The sequence below is a fragment of the Passer domesticus genome, chromosome 7 (assembly GCF_036417665.1).
Source record: "Passer domesticus isolate bPasDom1 chromosome 7, bPasDom1.hap1, whole genome shotgun sequence".
Taxonomy (NCBI): domain Eukaryota; kingdom Metazoa; phylum Chordata; class Aves; order Passeriformes; family Passeridae; genus Passer; species Passer domesticus.
Window position 1 is genome coordinate 60058794 of NC_087480.1, and position 20451 is coordinate 60079244.

Consider the following 20451-nt stretch of genomic DNA (forward strand, 5'->3'; position numbering starts at 1 on the left):
GGGTTTGTAATTCTCTAGATCTTCCTTGCAAAAAAAAATTGCCCTTTTCCAGGCAGCAGTGGTCCCCTTTGTTTGGGGAGGGATTTTTTAAGGCTACAGTCAGTGGAGGTGCAGCTCTTTGGTGGTCAGGAGTGACTCTCATTAACTCTGGAGAGCTCAAAGCCTCCAGCTCACTGATTCCTCCTTGTGGTCCTGGTCCTGCACTGATGACCTGAGGTGTGCAGTTTTCTCCTGGGAGAGACTTTATTTATCATCCTTCTGTGCTGCCAGGGCCCTGCCAGGGAATTCATATTTATTTCCTTTTCAGTGTTACCTGAGTCACACCCACCTTCATGGCTGGACTCAATAATCTTAGAGATCTTTTCCTGACTTAATGATTCTGTGATCTTCTTGCCCTGACACATCTTAAGACTCCTGCAGAGTATTTTCATAATATTCTTCTGGTTTCCATCATCTCTGAACGTGCTGCAGTTTCCTCTCTTGGCACTGCAGTAACTTCATCAGAACTCATGTCTTGGATGTAAAGACCCAATAGCTGGAGTTCAGAAAATGCATGTTTTTAACAAATGGCATTCAGGCACAGGGGAGGTCACAAAGGCATGGGCTGCTCTGGGTTTTAGCTGACTTTGGAACCAAGGCTGGAGGTCTTTCCAGAACCTTCAATTCCCCCACAGATTTCTGGGCTCCTCTACAGGAATTCTGGGTGAATTTATACAGCTTGTGTTAAAGTCAGCATAAATTATCCTTATGCCTTGTAGTTTCTAAGACATGTAGATGTAATAGAGCATTCTAAATTACGGCTGTCAATGAATAGCAATTCTGCTGTGATTGTTGAAGATCTGTCAGTATTAAAGACAACCTGGAAACGAGAGAAATGTAGCAGTTCCTATATTCCATTCTGTTTTACTTTTCTGTCCAAGCCTTGTAACCAGACATCCTTTGTTGTGACTTTTGCATGTTCCCAGAAATAGGAAGCCAGAGCAGAGGTGGTTGAGTAGCTGAGAGTTGAGGTTCTCAAAGCATTGTTTTGCTATGACAGAGGCTGGAAAAGAGCAGCACTTTGTCTGTCCTGTGTCACTTACCCAGTTTGTTTTTTTTTTACTGTGGGACTTGTATGCATATTTTGCTCCTGCAGAAATACGATGTATGAGATTTCACCTTGGAACAGAATTTAATGGCCAAGTTTGAATTCCAAAGATAGGTGCTTATTTTGGATGTGGTGATGGGCACTTCATTATAATGGTGCTAAAGTAAATACTGCTAATTTAAGGCTCTGACTAAACTCTGGAAATGCTTTTAGAAGTTTAATGTACAAGGTATGTTTTATAAAACGTGTATGACTTCCCTTTAAGCCCAGATGTGTGAAATTCTTATTAAATTGTGTTTCCTGGGGAGGTATTAAATACTAATTCTGGCCAGGCAAAGCCACGCTTAAGCAGTTCTGGTACAAAGGCAGCAGGGCTTGGGCTGCAACGTGCACGAGGACTGAAACTCAGAGCTAGCAGAGTGCAGGCAATGAATTTAACAGCTGTCGCCTCTGCAAGCCTGCAGGCTGGGCAGAACTGCTCCATCCTGCCTTGCAGGAGTACTCAGAACCCAGAGGAACAATTCTGGCAGTCAGGAGCTTGAGAGATGTCTGGGGAAAAAGCCCCAGCAGTAGGACAGGTAAAGGAAGAGCACCCTTGTGTAGTAACTTTGTGACAGCAGGAGAAAGCTGCAAGGAAAAAAAGATCCCAGCTTTGAAGAACCTGACAATTTTGACCAGAAAAGATGATTTTTACAATAGATTTGTGGTTTCTGCTTTATGCTTGCTAATTAGAAATGAAAAACTGCCTGGAAGCACAGGCAGAAGGACAGGCTAAATATGCTGAAAAGTTGTTGCTAATGAAAGCTGTCCCTGGAAGTGTTTTCATTTCTGAGGCCTTGCACATTATAGAAGACATGGTACATATGTTAGGTCATGAGGAATTCAGCTGGATGAGAGACTAGAAAGAAATTTCCTATTAGCTGCCATGTGGAAAAAGCTGTTGGGGGGAAAAAGGAACATTGTAAGGGAATTGAGTGATGCCACTGGAATTGAATATATTCAATCCAAATCCCTTCAGCCCACATTTCCACAGTTGTAAGGAAGTCACAAGCTGAGACTTCAAAGTGTATTTGAAAGAAAGAAAGGGGAAAACTTCAAATGGAGACGTGCATCAGCACCTGCTCTGAACAACTTGTAGATTTTGGTAATGTGTTTTGGAAGTGACAAAAAAATCTGTATTCAGCCAGCTGAACACAGCTTATGGTTGCTGAACTGAACTTTGAGCTTGACCCTGAGATTCATTACTCCTGGTGAACCTTGAAATCTATATTTGGCTGCACAGTGGATTTCAGGTGCTTAGGTCCTGTGTGTTCACACTGTTGTAACTCTGTAATAGCAGAAAAAGAGACTCAGGAATTTCTGCCCCTCTGTTTCTCTGCAGATGGAAGGAGCAGAAGAATGCACTGGTGTTCTGGTTTTGATACAGTTCACAAGTAAAGACAGTGATGAGCCTGTGCTTAATCATAAGTCACACATTCGAAACTTTAATTTCCAGTGAAGTTAAAAAACTTTAACTAGCAGTTGAGAATTTCAGGACAATTGGTATTCCCATTATTTTTTAAGGAGACTATTTATTTAGAGACAACTGTGGGCTGTATTTACAATCCCAAGTTTTTAATCTTGGTGGGGTGTTGTTTTAGCAGAAAATCGCTATCAGGATTGCTGGAATTCTCAGATATCTGTGTCTGCTTGAGCCTGTAGGTTGAAAATCCTCTGGATATTTCCAAGTGACACCTCAGTTGCTGGGCTCTGAGCAGTGTGGTTTCTCAGGGCAGATCAGACAGAATTTGCCTGTCTGGCATGGCTAAAAGCAAGCTAGAGAGAGCAGGGGTGGGCTGTTGTCATAGAATTAAACTCCAATCTTTGTTTTTATTGAGTGGAAAACTTCAAAGTTACAGAAGTGTGTAATGAGGATTGTATTGCAGAGCTTTATCTCTGCAGTCTGCGAAGGTGCTGAAAGCAGAGGCAGCCTGACAATGCCATTTGTGCAGGGCTTTGCTCTTGGTGGGCTCTGAGCTCCTCGTGATGTCCTCACAATCCCCCCTCCCCAGGTATTTTACTCACTGGTTTTGTTCAGAATCTGAACTTGTGCTTTTCATTCTGAATTTCAGGGCGATGCAGCAGCAGCACTGAGTGGTCTGTGCCTTGTCTAGACATCTGACAAACTACTGAAGCCATTCAAGGGGGAAAAAAAAAAAACCTAGTTTTTGGTAATTCAGCCCCCAGATGCTGCTGCTGTCGCTGCTGGATGGAATTTGCTGTAGAGCTTGATTCTTACCAGTTACACATTGCTCCAGCTTGGAACTTTATATGTGAGCTGAGCTTCTGGCTGAGGTCAAACACAGGGCAGCCAGTCATTTTCTGCTGTCTAGCTCTGTCAAATTGTCTTACAGGACTGTAACCAACTGCCTTGGTTGCATAAGTAAGAAAGCTGAAAAGATATAAATGTCAAGATAGCCAAGTTCCCACGGAAGACTGGTTTAGAACTGGAGCTTATATTAAAGCTCATGTTACTTACTGGCCTAATTAAAGCAGACAAGGCTTTATACCTGCCAAATGTATAAATAAAGTCTGTGCCTGCATTGTGCTGACACAGCCCCTCGATAACAGCAATATCTTGTCAGGTGTTTTCCTTCTTAAGGGGGCTCATTTGGGTGGGAGATGATGTTTCCCTGGAGTGGGAAGCGTTTTCACGGCAACAAATGATGAAGTTGTGTGAAATTTGTTTTGCAGCCTGAAAGAATGATTTATTTACAGTACTGCATGGTACAGAACTCGCATCTCATCACCAAGCATCACCTCTTCTGCCTCTCAGCTGAATAAATCACACTTTTACAGGAGCTGACATTTTGCATTGTTTTCCTAAGAAAGACGTTTTTGATTTGTGCTGTTTGATAGACTCAGCTTAATGCACTTCCCTTTTGGGGATTATTCCCTCTAATCTTTTATTTACACTGAATTTTTATTGGAGTATTTAGAAGTAAATGTACTTCTGGATGTACAATATGCTTGTAAATTTAATATTCACTTTCATACTTAGGAAGAGTCCCACTCCCTCCAGCACATGAGCTGAAATCCAAATGGGAAAACCTGCTGGGACCAGAATACGAAGTTATGGTATGTTTTATTTCAATAAACTACATTCATGAATGTTATTTCTTTAAATTGCAGATCTGTGAGCTTAGCATCACAGGCTGTTTATAGAACAGTTCACTGTTTGGAACAGATCAGTAACATCAGATTTTCTTTCCTGTAACATCAGGGCTGAAATGTATGTTATAATGAGTTGGGGGATTTGCTGCCCTTTTATTTTATTCTGTTTATATAGATACTATTGTTACACAATACGAGACAGGAACAGTGATTTAAGGAAATCAGCTGTCCTGTTAAATCTGCATCATAGGAGCCACTTAAAATATATGGCATTTTTATTATTTCATTCATGATCTATTTGTTTTTCTGGGCACTGAATAAAAAAAGGGCTCAGGATAGAGCTCCCGTTTTCAGAAGAATCTTACCATTTTATCTGAAGAATGAAAGAATGATTTTCAAACGTGCTGGGAAAATACAAAGTAATTCTCAATAGTGTAACTTTGTGGTGCCAGTGTCTAGTAGATATTTCTTCACTTCATATTAAATAATTGCCTAGCAAAAGATTGTTTTGATGAATTGTCACGAGGAGTTGATGGAAATTGTAATTCACTTGTGCTTTTCAGTGCTGGTTGAGCCAGCTAGTACAGATAAAAGACTCGGGACAGCGTTCTTCCCAAAGCCTTAAAAAATTCTCACCACCACCAAGAAAATGCCCTGTTTGTCTTTGCAATGCTTGTCCAGTTGATTTAGAGACACTTATTTTTACTACTTGGAGTAGCCATCGTTCCAGTCACTCGCTGGGAGATTTAGAGTAGCTTTAAGAATTGCCTTGAGAAACTCGCTTCCCCTCTTTCCATTAGCACTCCTTTAAGATCTGGAGCTCGTGTGAGATTATGTACATGATGCAATAAATCTGTTTGGCTGCCCACTTCAGTTGCTTGCTATTCCCACCCTTACATTTCCAGGGGCTGATATTACCTCCCTGAGCACTATCACACTTCCCACAGAGGATGAAATCCTGCTTAGCTGGTGAATCCAACCATTCCAAATCCTCCTTCAGCCGCCGCCGGTGAAATGTCAGCGGTGGAAATGTTAACCATGGGGCCTCTTGAATGATAGAAGGGAGCTCTCCCCTGGCATCCCATTCTGAAAGTCATTTTCTGCTTCTGGTTGCCTGTGCCTCCCTGCTGTGTTCAGGAGCAATGTCCAGTTTTTGTGTCACACCATCACAGTTCAGCCCCCTGAACTCACCCCAAAGGTGCCTGCAGGGTTCTCTCAGGAGTATTTACCTTGGGAGGAAATAGTGCTTTAATAGAGGGGTTGGTGGCCCTGGTGGCTTCTGGTCCTTCTTGGTGCCACTGGAAGGAGCTGAGGTTCCTGAGCAGGGACTGTGTGGTGTCAGGCTGAGGAGCTGCCAGTCATAAATCCACTTAGTTACATGGACATGAAATGGGTTCAGTCTGTCAGGAAAAAGCACCCTGAGTACTGCAAAGCAACATGCTATAAGCACTGTTTAAAATTATCCAAAAGAAAAAAAAGTCTAATCTTTATTAAACTAGAAGTTTTCAAAGAAAAGTTTCCTGATTGGTTTTTTCAGGTCCCAGTGTAGCTTTCCTTTAAACAATCAACTTCAGTGTCCCAGATTCCAACCCTGGGCCGTAGATTGGAGCTAAGTGATCTTTAAGGTCTCTTCCAACCCAAACCATTCTATGATTTTGTCTTAATTACATTTAAAATTGAAGTAAATAACCTTCTAATATTACAGATAAATCTGTTATGTTAAGAAGGGACAAAACAAGAAAACTGGTGGTGAGCAGAGTTATTTTATTAATCTTTAAAAAAGACACCGAAAGGATTTCCTGTCCCTGGTTTAAATAACCCACTTTCCATTCCCATCTGGTAATTAAAGTTATATATTTCAAGCCAGAAGTTGGTGGGTTAGTCTGGATGGAGATGGCTGCACTATAGCCTGAGGTAACAACTTAAGCTGTCATACTTTCAAATTCTGACTGGCAAGTCCGTGTGGGTATTTGTGTCAAACATAATGGCATTTTGTGCTTACACAGGATTACTGAACTTGACTAAAATTGGCATTTGGGCTCCGGGAATAGGATAATATTGGAGTCTGCTAATGGTGCATAATCACCACATTCCTACTTGTAAATGTTCTGTGCCTGAAAGATTTTTCTAACATTTGTTTAAAATTATTTTGCATCAATGTGACATTGTTTAAGTACGGTTTATTTTGCTCATGAGTTGAGGTTTTTTAGCCAGAATTTCATCGTTCTGGTAAAGTCTTTATTGTCCCACTGTTGAAAAGTGTTCTGATGTCCAATTTTTAGGTTGTGAATGTGGATATGCCCTTTAAAGACGATTCAGAGCTCCAGAAGTACTCAAAGGTAAGGCTTACATGGTGGTTTCCTTCCTGGTGTATGTTGACAGAGTAATCCTGGGAGGGCAAGACACAATTCCAGATGTGGTTCAGGAATTCAGTGGTTTTGTGGCTCTGTATTTTCCAAAAAAAGGCTGCCAATATTCTGCTTATCTCCTGGACTGATCCAATACCTTTTCATAGCACAGGCAAATGAACCTTTTAACAGTTCATTACCAAATGCCCAAACAACAAAAAAAACCACCCTCAAACCTTTAATTTTGGGGTATTTAATTGCACAGAATGGAGCAGAGGTTGAAGCTCTGCTGAACAACTTTTTTGTCCCACAGAGGATTTTGCTGTAGTGATCCTGGCTCAGGCAAAGGGATGTGTAATTCATTTCAATTGTCAGATCTTAAATTAATTTCACTTCCAAGAGATTTTCAAGATACCTGTGTTAATATTGTGGAAGAGAGATTTTTAGAGGTGATGCATTTATATATTTGTGGGGACACCTCAGTGGGGAAGGGCCATAAAGTCATGATCAGGCATGCTCTGAAGGAATGCTGTGGATCAGTGGATTGCTCCTTTTATTTGAACATCCAGAATAATTTGGGAAGCAGGACAATCAGTCAGTGTTTGAACTCCAGTAATAAAAAGCCAGAATATGTCCAAACTGAGGGAGCAGCCACTGCTGATCATCCCTTCTCCCCAGGTTGCCATGATTTCTTCTGCCTTTTCTGGACACCCTTATTCTACTTTTCCTGATATTAGCAGACTTAAGGCACTGAGGGTTGGAGTTTCCCTAGAGAAAAAATCCAAATTAGGGAGACCCAGTGGGAAAAGGCTGACACAAAATCAGTGATCTCCCCTTGCAGAAAAAAGGATGTCAGTTTTAGTAACCACTTACAGAGGACACTTCGTGGATATTTTTTGTGCTTCGAAGTAGTGTAGCTCCCAAAGGAGTAAGACAGCTGATCTTGTGGTGAGATTTTAGGGCAATTATGGAACTTTTTTTAATTCCTTTATTTATTTCTAGTTATTTAAATTTTGTTTCCCTTCTTATGGAAGAGGGCTTGGAACTGGATGATGTTTAAGGTCCCTTCCAACCCAAACCATTCTGTGATTTACTGACAGCTCACCTTTTGGGTTGGTACTTCTCTCTGTATTTTTCCCATTAAATTTAATTATTTGAGAATACAGTTCAAATTGCCTTTCCCCCCAGGGATAAGACTGGTTGTTTTTATTTGTGCAAACAGTTTGTAAAGAAAAGTTATAGACACTTGTGCTGTAGCACAGGTGAGGTCACTGTGAACATTTAATCATCTTACTGTGGGTTTGGTTCCATTTGGTGAGCTACTGAATCCTAAATCTGTTTTTATCCTGGTAGATAAAGATTTAGACTTAAATACATATTTATCTTTATCTTTTGGCAGCTGTTGCCCATCCACACTCTGAGATTAGGAGTTGAGCTGGACACTTTTGATGGACATCATTATATATCATCCATTGCTGCAGATGGCCCAGCTGCAGCACTTGGTCTTCTGCAACTGGAGGATGAACTTCTGGAGGTAAAAAAATAAAACAGAAAATAAAAATTATCTATTTCATCTTTTTTTGGCCTTCTTAAAATTCTTCTCTTCAGTTCTAGCTTGGCTGCTTGTATGCAATAGAATCATTGCAGATTAGTTGTGCAAGCAGAGTTGTGCTTTGGAATTCACATTCATTTTCTTCACTGTTCCCTTCCACATTTATGGAGAAAATGTCAAATTCTTGTGACCTCTCAATGACTTCATGGGTATTTTTCTGAAATGTTTTAACATGAGCATCAAGAGTTACAAAGGCAGAGATAATATTTGTATTGAATTATTTGTAGTCCTGTGGCTCAGTCTTTTGCACAATTTAGCTTTTGTGGTGGATAATCTTTCTGAATATTTGTCACCCCTAAAACATTTACAGCAGTCTTAGGAACAGTGGTTTCAGTTACACAATAAAACTTTTTTGTGGAGTGTTGAAAGATATTTGTGTGTATGAGCAAAGACATCAGTTTGTTTAAATGTGTGTAAAGAGGTATTGGGGCAGCTTTGGTGTTATCAGAGTCACACCAGACCTATTTTCTCATGAAAAATAATGATTTGATAAAATTAAAATAATTCCTATTTGTGTCTGTGTGTGTGTACATGTGTCCATTGGTATATCAGCCTGCTAGTGAAAAGACATTAATTTCTAATTGCATGCTTACTCCTTGTGGAATATTTTGATATTGGAGCCTTTTTTTAGTGGATGCAAAGAACATTTAATGGAAACAGAATTAGGCATTCTGAAAGATTGATTTGTTAGGTGTACAGCTATTCTGCTTTTACTTCTTCACCCCCTAACATCAAAAATTCATACTGGTATCACTAAGACCTAAAACCTTTTCTTATTGCTTAATGGAGGAAACCTTGATTCCTGAAGGAAGGGATTAATGGAATGCTGGAAGTGTCATTTAAGTTGCTTGGCCACTAAACAAAAAAATTTATAGAAAAAGCAATAACGCAGTGCTGTAGAGTAACTCAGGAAACTTTAATTGTGCATATTTAACAGTTTTATGTATTACTCTGTACTCAGAATTAAGTTCACAGGTATGCCCAGACCTAGTGAGTGTAAATTTTTTGCTGCTCTGTAGTTGGGGGAAAAAACCCCAACAAAATAAAAATGTGCTCCGGGGCTAAAGCTGCAAGTGCCAGGTTTAGCCCAGACTGTGTTTTTGCAGCCAAGTTATAAATCCCTTTAAATAGGGGTTTGCAGTGGAAAAAGTGAGAGCCCCATTCCCCAAACAAGCAGCCTTACCTGGGCCTGATACATTTGGGATTGAAATATGATCAGCAAGGATTTTCTTTTTTTTTTTTTTTCAATATACAGTGAGTTTGAATGTTGATTATTTTTAATGATGTGTTTGAATTATGACAGACAGCACCATACCCCTCCCCTGCCCTTCATTTCAGCTAATTCCACTGTGTTCTTTTTCAGGAGTAAATTGCTTTTTTGTGCCCTTTTTATGTAGCATTTCCCTGCTGTTTGAGGGCTGCCTGGCTGATGTGCTGGATGGGTGGGTGTAGGGCACCTTGCCTGCTCAGAGGCTGATTTCTGGCAGCTGCAGGAGGAGAAATGGGAGTCCCCAGGTCTGCTGGGGGGTGCTCAGCAGCTCTTCCCCATCCATCACGGGATGCTGAGAAGTGCTGGGAGCTTTCCACCACGCTGCCACTCTCCAAGCATTAAAAAATCCTTACGTGTGGATCCTTCTGCTTAAATAATTAACTAATGGACGAGGCTGATAGCTCAGCACTTGCTGTAATTCTTGCAGAAGAAGCCCAGGGCAGTTTGTCTTGCCCTGGTGGGGGCCAGTTCCACCACTCTCAATTTTCCTGCTTGGCTGGGATGCAGAGAGTGAGAGGAGCTCTGTGTTTCCCAGAAGCCCAAATTATATTTACACTGCAAAAAGCACAAAGTAGGGGGAAAAAATAGAAGTGGTCAGGAAGCAGATGTTGGCTAAAGTGGGATTGCTGTGGAGCCTTGAATAAGATTGAAGGGAGATCTGGGAGGTTTGTGGAGAGGCTCTGCCTCAAGTGCACCTGTGCAAAGGTGTGTCCATGTCTGGTGAACGTTTCCATGCTGATTTCTTGGATCGGGTGTGGGTTCCTTTGCAGTGTGGGTGTGGAGGGAAGGGCTGAAGGTAATCCTCAGTTATCCCCACTTGCTGTGGAGTGGCTTGGAGGAGGTGCTGGGTTCCCAAACCCATGGCTGCACTCCAGCACTGTGGACACTTGGTTGAGACAGGGACTTGAGGCAGCCTAAAAGAAATCTCTGGAGAACATGAAGTGTTGGGATTGAGTCCACAGCATAATTGGGTTAAAGCCCTGCTCTTTTGGGGCTGCAGTGCTGGCTAACACAGGTGATTTATGACACCTGCTGTCCTCTTATTTAGGGACACCCCTGCAGTGCACAGAGGAACCCGTGGGATATAAAAGTTATAAAATAGGTAAAAAGGATATAAAGATTATAAAACATGTAAAAGAGGATGAATCCCTCTTTGTTTTCCTGCAGAAATAGAATCACAGAGTGACAGAATGGTTTGGGTTGGAAGGGACATTAAAGCCCATCCAGCCCCACCCCTGGAAAACCTTCCACTATCCCAGTTTGCTCCAAGCCCTGTCCAGCCTGGCCTTGGACATTGCCAGGGATGGGACAGCTACCAAAAAAAAAAAAAAAAATCCAACTGCAGTATGCCATTTTTAAAGCACTATTATCTGTCTGTCTATCTATCTATCTGTCTATCTAATCTATCTCTCTTTTTTTTTTCTTTTTCAAAGTATGTGATTTAGGACATCCATTAACAATGATCTGTTATCACTCACAATCTTGGGTTTATGGTATGGTAGGCTTTGACCCTCGTCAGGCCTTTCTGGTTAATTGCTTACTGTAATTGGTTGCTTTCTGACTGTACAAACATTCTCACCTGTTTTGTAGGATCTGTTATAGTTTGAATCACTTTTTGTTATTTTGTCACATTTTAAACTGGCAAAGTTAGAATCAGAGAATCATTAAGGTTAGAAAACACCTTAATGATTGATGGTTTTGACCAAAAATTTGGTCATTGACCCAAACCTTTAAACTAGTTGTGATAGTTCTGACTTCAGCTTTTTGATCAGAGCCCAGAACCTGTGTTTGCTTAAAATATTGTGGAAAAATTAAATTTTTTATCTTTTTAATTACAAACACACAAACATAACACTGAAAAAAGATCCCCAGCAAAGAAACAGGTGAGAAAGAAATAAGAATTCTAGGAAAGGTTTAGGCTTGGAAAAGCGATGAGCAGAAAAGAAGTTAGAGGAAGCTAGAGAGATGATGCAGCAGTCAGTAGTCACAAGATCTTGGAGATGAAGTTTTACAGTAATGTATGTATTCTTCAGAAGCATATGTTAATAAAATCATGCAAGCTGTGCCAGAACCCCCAGGTAAAATCAGATCAGACTTTCAGGCTCGGGTGGGGAAAAATGTACGCGAAAACAAAAAAAACCCCAAAAAACCCCAAAAAAAATTAAACTTTGTGTGGCCCCATTGTGCAGGTAAACGGGGTGCAGCTGTATGGAAGATCCCGGCGTGAGGCTGTCACCTTCCTGAAGGAGGTGCCACCCCCGTTCACCCTGGTGTGCTGCCGGCGGCTCTTCGGCGACGGCACCGAGTCCTGGGTGGACGAGCCCCCCGTGGCAGTGTCCCCTGCAGAGCAGAAGGTAACCCTTCTCCTGTCCCCAACTTGTGCAAAAGGACGGTAAATTTTGTGGGAAAATCCCCGTGTTTCTGGGTTTACACGGGTTGGTCTGGAGGAAGTTCATTGTCCTGGGAAGACAAGGTGGGTAAATCACCGCGCCGCTTTGCTGACTGCACATCCCATCCATCATCCCCACACTTAATAGGTGAGTGAGAGCTCTGAGTTACACTAAATCACGTCCTTGCCACCATTAGCTGATTGCTTCCGTGTTCTGAGTAGGTTTTTATAGAACTGGGGGAGAAAAAAAAAAATAAAAATTGAAACTTAGAAGTTTCTTTCTGTCACAGGAGCTTTGAAGTCTCAAAGTAAAGCCTGACACTTGTGGTTGCTGCTGTTTGCAAAAGTATTTACAGCTTGGCTTCTTATCTTTTCTGATTGCCTGGCCTTTCTGTTAGCTGTCTGTGGTTAAATCTTTTATGCTGTTTATTTTTCCTTTATGCATCTAATGGGACAGCTGAAGTTCATCAACGTGTAACAGGTTAGTAATATTCTAACAATTAATTAGACTAATACACGGGTATTTGTGTGTCAGGTTGGGCTCTGATGCTCAAAACATGTAGGCCTGTGCCCAGGGGAGTACTCAAGGCAGCAGGCTGGAGAAAACTCTATTCATAATGCTCAGTGAAGTTTTAATTCCATAAAAGGTCACGTTTTAGGGCATGTATGCACCATTAATAATCAAAATATTGAAATAATAGTGTTTGTAAAGAACTGAGAGAATGGTATTTGAACCAGAACTTTTCTTTTCCAGGTGAAACCCGAGGAAGACTTTAATCCTGAGGAGGAAGAAGGGGAATTGGCATTATGGTCTCCTGATGTGAAGGTTATTGAGCTGGAGAAAGACAGAAATGGTTTAGGATTCAGCATTTTGGACTATCAGGTATATATATTCCATTTGTAACTAAATGCTAAAAATCCCTTTGATACCTTGTCTTGCACGGTGCCTTAGAATGTTTTGTGATGTTGATTACTGAGTAATGGACTTGACACTTGGGCCTAGGAACTGTAGGGAAAAGTAATGTATTTTGGGGCCAACTCTGCAAAGTATGGAGTGTTCTAAACCTCTGATTATTGGACATGATAAAGTGCAAAATCTTTAATCAAGCTGCACCCCATAACTCTGAGTTTAATGACTAGATGTTGGGAAAGGTTTTTTTTTGGTTGTATTTTGTTCTAACTTAGAATGGCTTTTCAGCTGTGAGAGTGCTAAGTGATGGTTCTTGGGTATGAGTTGGAGATTATTATATTCTTAATTGTTAAATGCCTTAGAAATTAACAGACAAGCCTTAAGATGTAGGGAAATGCTGCTAAAATTAATGAATCCTTCTTTCGGAAACCCTGTCTTCAATTAAATATGTAGAAACTCTCAAAATCTGTAGTCAGAATGAAACGTTCTTCATGTTTCCAGTCAACATGATATATTTTTTTAAACCTCCAGTCATCATATTTATAAGGAAATAAAATAGCTGGATCACTCTTTATAATAATACACACATCACATCTGAGTGCTGCCTAAACATTGTAGTTTAATGAAATGTGTTCAACTGTTGTACATAAATGTCAAGTGATATAAAATTCACTTTCTGATACAATAAGGCAGGGATTGGGAATGAATTAGAAGGAAAAAAATATTTGAAGTATTATGCAAACCCATTAATTCTATATTTTAGCAGTGCGATTTAAGATTACTGAAAATAGATCCTGTTAGTCATTTTAGCTGACACATGTTGTGTTGCAGTGCCAGCTCTACTCTAGAGTTGCTGGGAGTCTTTACAGAGCAGTAATACACAGATTTGCTTTTAAGTTCTCATATAATCAGAATTAATGAAGGCTTTAATAGCAGGCTTTTTATTTACTTATTCGCAGATGCAAATACACGAGCAATGTTGTGGTACTTTCAGCTAAATTTAAATACATTCTAATCAATTCTAAATGAGTGGTAAACCACTTAATCTCAGATCTTTATAATTTCAAGATATTTATGTATAAAGTGTATAAAGTGTGTTCTTTTGTTTGGGATTTGCCTCTTAGATCTTTTACACTTTTCATCATCTGCAGATTAATTTTTATAGAGAGATATCTGTGGCTGTGTGTGTGTTTATGTAAATACATCCATCACATCCTTGAGTGCAAGGCAAAGAAAATAAATAATTGTCTGTGCTACAGTGGAGGCAAGGGAAAAAAAAAAAAACAACACCAAAAAAACTGTGTGTGGTTCCTGGGAGAGTGTTTGGAATTCTTAACACAGATTTTCTGGGAAGCACAGAATTACAGCAGTGTTTAATTGTGCCTTAAAGGACCTGGAGACCCTTCTTTAGAACATGAAAGGTGTTTTTGTAGGCACATACTCTTTGTTTTACAAGGGAAAATTCAAGCTTTATAATGGCAAACGATGCTGCTTGTGCTGTGTATCCACTGCTGCTTTTCCTCCATTTGAAGAATACAAGTTTTAAATTTTTTTTAGGTGTTTTTCAATGAAGATGGGTCTTGCCATGGCCCATCTTCATCATCAGTGAGTGACCAGCCGTTCTAGGCTGCCACAGTGCTGATGGAGGTCGGGAGGGGAGGAAAATGAAGGGGAGATTTTGTTGGTAATTAACACACAAGGACTGGCTCTGTGCATTACAGAAATTCAAGGGACGTTTGGTGTTGCATTCCCAGCTCGGAGGAGGTGATGTGGCCATCCTGGGTTTTTTAAGATCCACTTATTTCTGTGGCTGTTGGCTGAAATGACACTTCAGAAATTCTGGGGGGACTTCAGGAAGCTCAGTGGGGACAGGGAATTACATCAGGGTTAAAAAGCAGTGATGCTCTATTGCCCCACCTGACTTTGCCCCACACAAAAGTGGAGCAGCACCCTTGAAACGGTGGATCCCAGTGGATCCCAGCCCCAGGGTGGGACTGGGGCTGTTCCCTGCAGTGTTTAGGAAGCTCTGGAGTTCTGCTCATCCATTCCTGACACTGAGAGATGCCAGACACGCTGCAGAAGCACAAGAATGCTCAGCAGTTACAGACCAGGCTGCTCCCAGTGCTCTGGAAGTTTCTTCCTGCTTGCTTTCAAGCACAAAGCTTTTTACCTTTCCATCTTAAGTTGTAGAATTAGATCTTGTGCTGAACACCCCCGTGGTATATAATTTATAATATTTGCCATTTTGTTCCTCAAAACTGGCTGCATGCTCAGCATAAAGGATGCTATGCCTCAGTTGTCCAAAATGCTGCACTTCCCAAGTCATGCTCTGGAAAACAGAATTAATAAAAATTCTTTGTGAGGCAGAATAGGAGTCTGAGTACGTGGAAAACGGAATGCTGAGATCGAGAAAATTATTACTCTGGCATATTAATTTTTAATGGGCTGTCTTTCTAATAATGTTTCATCTATCAAATAAATGATAAGCACATCCCAAGTGACTTGCAGGATATTCCCAGAAATGTACAAGCATAATTCCAATGCCTATATATTTTAATGAACTAATTACAAATTAATTATACCAATTACGCATAATCAATAGTATTTCTACTTTGTCCTGTGTTTTCTTTTGATTGCCTTTAGGGATTTAAGGGCTTAAAACAGAGCTTAAAACTTCCTTATTTTAATGAGGTTCATAAAACTTTGGGGTAGAGTTACCCCTTTTGCTGTGACAGGATAGTATTTATATAGGATATTCTTTATCTTCCAGGGTAGAATTTATATAGGATAGTCTTCATTTTCCTGTGGTCTTTGTGTATTTAAAAAAAAAACAACAACTTTTTCCCCTTTGAATGTTGTAATTTGTAATTATGTTGCAGGAAATGTAAAATTTTTGAGAGTACTGCTCTGCTGGCAGCAAGGTCAGTACTTGGCGAGAGGGGAGGTGGATGGGAAGCTGATCCTGTGGATTCCTGAAATGATGGGTTTCACTGGATTTTTTTTTCTTTTATTTAAATAAGAAACACTGAAGACGTCTTAAAATGAAATCTTCTGTGTGTTTTTTCTCTTGTCATCACTGTGTTGTGACCTGGTGAAAGCTCCCAGGCCAGGCACTGCTTTCTCTTGATGGTGCTGTGGTGGGAAGGCTGCAGAGCTCTCCTGGCCATTAAAAGCTGTGCTGCTCAGCCTCCTGGCCAGCTCCTCTGTGGAGCAACACACTCTGCCTCCCTTCATTTCCTTCTCCTTTCACTGGAGAGGTTGCTCTGCCTTTCACCTCTTCACTAACCCTGATGTGGTGCTGCTGGCACAGGGAGTGCCAAGTGGGCTCTGCTGGGGAGGGAGGGACCCAGGACCTGCTGCTGGGGTGGTTTGGGATGCCCTGGGGTGGAAAGGGGCTGCAGTCAGTGCAGACCTGAAAGTATCCAGCTTAACAGTAAATCTGTCTGGCCTGGAACTGATCACAGAATCCCAGAATGGTTTGGGTTGGAAGGGATCTTAACCCTCTTCCAGTTCCAAACCCTGCACCTTCCACCAGACCCTTGGTTGCTCCAAGCCCCATCCAACCTCCTGGCACAGCTAATCCATTGTTTTTGAGACCAATGCCTTTTCCTTAGAAATAAATTGAAAGATACATTATGAGGTTAAAACAGAGAAGAGATGCTGTCTGGAAACAACTGCGACCCCAGGGCATTAGAGCAAGAGGAAAGAAAAATCCCAAAAGACTTATAGGGGAAATGAAGAGATCCCAGCAGGACAGAAGGTTCTTTGAGCCCTGGAACAGTGCTTAGCAAAGACCTGATGCATTGCAGGCCAACAGACTCTGTCAGTAATGTTTCACAGAAATATTGGAAAAACCACAGGTAGCTGAATTGCAGATTTCTTGAGGCAGTATTGACCAGAAGGTAACTTGAATGGTCTGATGAGCTTTTATCAAATTAAACAAAAAGCTGAATGGACTTTATGTGGAGCTTAATTTACTGTGCTTTGAAGTCAGAGTCTTTTTAAAGCAGCTGTTTCAGAGTGCATGAAACTGGAGAGGGTGAGGGGTGCAGTGGGGAGGTTTGACATTTTACACAACTCTTGGGAAGGACTCAGATGCAGTTTCTCCCTGTCTGTGCTAAGTCCCCAGTGCCTGCTTGCTTTGGCACACTCCAGCTGCCCTGCAGAGCTGGCTGGCTGCAGGAACTCATGGACTCACCTGCTCCAAGTGATCCACGGGAGCAGAAAGAGGCATTTCAGCACTCAGGAGCCTCAGGTTACCCTGGGCTGGAGGAGCAGGGTGAGTTGTGCCTGCCTGGGTCAGTGCTCCAGGGATTCTCCTGTGCTCTAGCAACAGGGACCCCACAGCTGCCTTATTCCTGCCTTCCCTTCATTATTAGTAGCAGTTTTTCGTGCTGTAGAGCTGAAGTCTCTTTTGCTGCACATTCAGCAGGTTGTGTTTTGTCCTTCTCCCAGGGAGCATGGGAAACAATTGTTTTCTCTTTTCTAACAAAATCACTGCATAGTCATTCACGGCAGGAAGTGAAGCAATTTAAGTGTCTCCAAATATCTTTCCTCTTTTCTTTATGCCCCAAACAGGCTCCAGATGTAGAGTTACAAAAAAAAAAAAAAAAGCAAACTGACTTCTTATTTGTAGAAGGTGGTATTCATGTAGATTATTTTTTTCTTTTTTTTTCTTACTTTCTTGGTCTGTTCAGCAGTGAGATGCAGGCTGGAATGCTTTGACAAGTTGCTGGCTAAACGTTTGCCCTCTTGTGATAATTTGAGCTTTGTCTATTCTTGTGATAAGTTTGTTATGAACAAAGAGGCATATTCATGTCTTTGTTAAACACATTTTCACCTGATCATGTGATGGAAACCTGTGGCTTACTGGCAAAAGCTGCACAGCTGTATTAAAAAGCAGTTTTACAATGGCTATCAGCTTGGTACTGGGAAAACTGATAAAGGCAGCTTTTCTCCCATCTCTACAACCCATCCACATTCATTAACATCAAAGTTCTGTAAGCCTCAGTACCAGCTGTGTTGGTACTCATCTCACGGAGGATTTGCTTCTCTCCCCCTATGGGAAAGTTCTACATCCTTTAAATCATATTAAGCTGCTTCATGTGTAAAATAATTCTTAATAGTGTGTCATGAATTGAATTCAGTGTAGCTTTTTGAAAAATTCTCTTGGAGTTCAGCTTAAAAACTACTTTCCAGGACCTCAGAGCCAGTGAATGCAGTTGAGCACATTCCTGGAGAAGTTTCTGAGGTGTTCACGATTAGTGGATTCCAAAACCTGCAGTACTAATGCCTTGGGAGAGCAGAGACCACTTCAATAAGAAATCAAAGAAATCTCTGTGTGTCTCACATGAAGATACAGACAGACCCACAGGAAGAGATCTGGAGAACCTGGAGGCAGGAGGGCACTTTAGGGGCTGGGTGTTCCTGACACTGGGCTGGAGGGGGCCATCAGTAGGACTCTAAATGAGAAGTCAGGGAGGAATCTCATGGAATTATTCAGGTTGGGAAAGTCAAACCTGACCTGAGAGCTTTCAGTCCAACTGTTCCCATCAGCACTGCCAAGGCCACCACTGCCCCTTGTCCCCAAGTGCCACATCCACAGGGCTTTTCAATCCCACTGCCCTGGGCAGCTGTGCCAGGGTTGGACAGCCTTTTTGGGGAAGGAATTTTTCTTTGTATCCAACCTGAACCTCCCCTGGTGTAATTTGGTCATTTCCTCTCCTCCTGTCCCTGTTTCCTGGAGCACAGCCCTGTCCCCTCCTGTCAGGAGCTGTGCAGAGCCACAAGGGCCCCCTGAGCCTCCTTTGCTCCAGGCTGAGCCCCTTCCCAGCTCCCTCAGCTGCTCCAGACCCTTCTCAGCTCCATCCCTTCCCTGGACATGCTCCAGCCCCTCAGTGTCCTTCTTTTTGTGACCTCAGAACTCCAGGTACCTCAGCAGTGCCCAGCACTGTCCCCTGGTCCTGCTGCCACACCAGTGCTGACAAAAGCCAGGTACCATTGGCATTTTTGGCCATCCAAGCCATGCACAGCCTGGTTTTCTAGGAGAATCCTGTGGGAAACAGCATCAAAGGCTTCACAGAATTCCAGGTAGACACTTCCACAGCCTTTCCCCCATCCACCCTAAGCAGGTATTGAGGTTTTGGCTGTGATGGAGTTAATTTCCCTCCTGAGTAGCTGGTGCAGAGCTGTGTTTTGGATTTAGCATGAGAACAATGTTGATAACAGGGTAATGTTTTAGTTGTTGCTAAGTAGCGATTACTCTGAGTCAAGGACTTCTCAGTTTCCCATGCTCTGCCAGTGAGGAGGAGCACCAGAAGCCAGGAGAGGTGATCTGAACCAGCCAGAGGGATATTCCATAGAATATCATGCTCATCATATGTGATTTATGTGATCTGTAAATGGGGGGAGTTGGGCAGGAGGAGTGCATCACTGCTCAGGATTTGTGCACCACTCGTTTTCCTCAGGTTTTATTCCTCTCTCTCATTTTGTTATGTCCTTTTCATTATATTTATTAGTATTAGCACTGCTATTATCTTTGGCTTTATTCAGTTATTGAAGTGTTCTTCTCTCAGCCACGGGTTACCCCAGCCAGACCCAGGGCAGCAGATTTTGGCTGAGCAGGACCTGCCTTTGACAAAGCTCTGCTGATCCCCAGATTGTCCTGCATTCAGTAAAGGACAGAGATCTTCCTCATCCCTCCTTCTGCTGCCTTGTAGAGCAAATTGTAGGAGCATCCCTCCTGTCCCTGTGAGCTGCAGCAGCTCTGGACAATACCTGAGTTTGCAGAGAAACTGGAGCATTACTGAAAACATCTGTTTTTCTTTGCTTTGTCACATATCCATGAAATAAATGCTGAGCAGTATTATTACTATTAACCTTTAGAAATGTTTTCCCTTCTTCCCCCAAATTCTTCAATCTGGTTGTTCTTTTTCATTTCCTGCTAGAAAGAATAGCTTTTAATAAAAACAAAAAACCCCAAACCAAAGAAATTCATTATTATTCCACAGATGTCTTCTGCCTGCGAGAGAAGGCGAGAATTTAAAGGGACAAAACTGTAGCTGGATTTTCTGTTAACCACTTGGTAAATCTCAGCCAAGCTGGGATAATGTGGAAGAGGCTGGAGGAAACTGTGCTAGAGTGGGCATGTGGAGATGATGGAGCAATGGGTGTGGAAGAGCTCAGCCCAGACAGCTCAGAATTTGTTCAGAAATGATGAGATTTGAGCTATATGGTGGTGCTGATGGATAAGCATGAAGCATCCTGAAGACTCATGGAACTTATGAGGTGTTCTGTTTTCTTAGTACCTCACCCTGCTGGAAGATGCTGCTCCCCAAATCCAGGAGTCCTTTTGCACTTGGAGTTTTCTGTCTGTTCTCAATGTGATTCACTGTAGCCTGAAAATTCTCTGCAACCTTTGTGCCAACCCTTCTGTCTGCTCCCTTGCCCACCCTGTTCCTTATCCCTGGAGGTGTCCAAGGCCAGGCTGGATGGCATTCTGAGACCCTGGGAGAGTGGAAGGTGTCCCTGCCCATGGCAGGGGCTGGAATGAGATGAGCTTTAAGCTCCCTTTCAACCCAACCCAGTCTGGGATTCTGTGATTCTTTGGGCCAAATTACTGTTTGCAGATCCTTGTTGCATAAAACCCAGCCTGTCCTCTGTCCCCACTATTATTTTGCAGC

The 20451-nt window shown here is 41.9% G+C and overlaps 1 protein-coding gene across 5 annotated transcripts in view; it reads left to right on the top strand.

Annotated features, from left to right (window-relative positions):
• The window catches only part of PATJ (PATJ crumbs cell polarity complex component), a 137725-nt gene that overhangs the window by 20537 nt on the left and 96737 nt on the right, over nucleotides 1-20451 (top strand). For all 5 annotated transcript variants that reach the window (XM_064429066.1, XM_064429070.1, XM_064429068.1 and 2 more), the window contains 5 exons: nucleotides 4128-4204; nucleotides 6523-6579; nucleotides 7988-8122; nucleotides 11660-11824; nucleotides 12614-12742. In XM_064429066.1, coding sequence (XP_064285136.1) covers nucleotides 4128-4204; nucleotides 6523-6579; nucleotides 7988-8122; nucleotides 11660-11824; nucleotides 12614-12742 — 563 coding nt within the window. The remainder of the gene's footprint in view (nucleotides 1-4127; nucleotides 4205-6522; nucleotides 6580-7987; nucleotides 8123-11659; nucleotides 11825-12613; nucleotides 12743-20451) is intronic.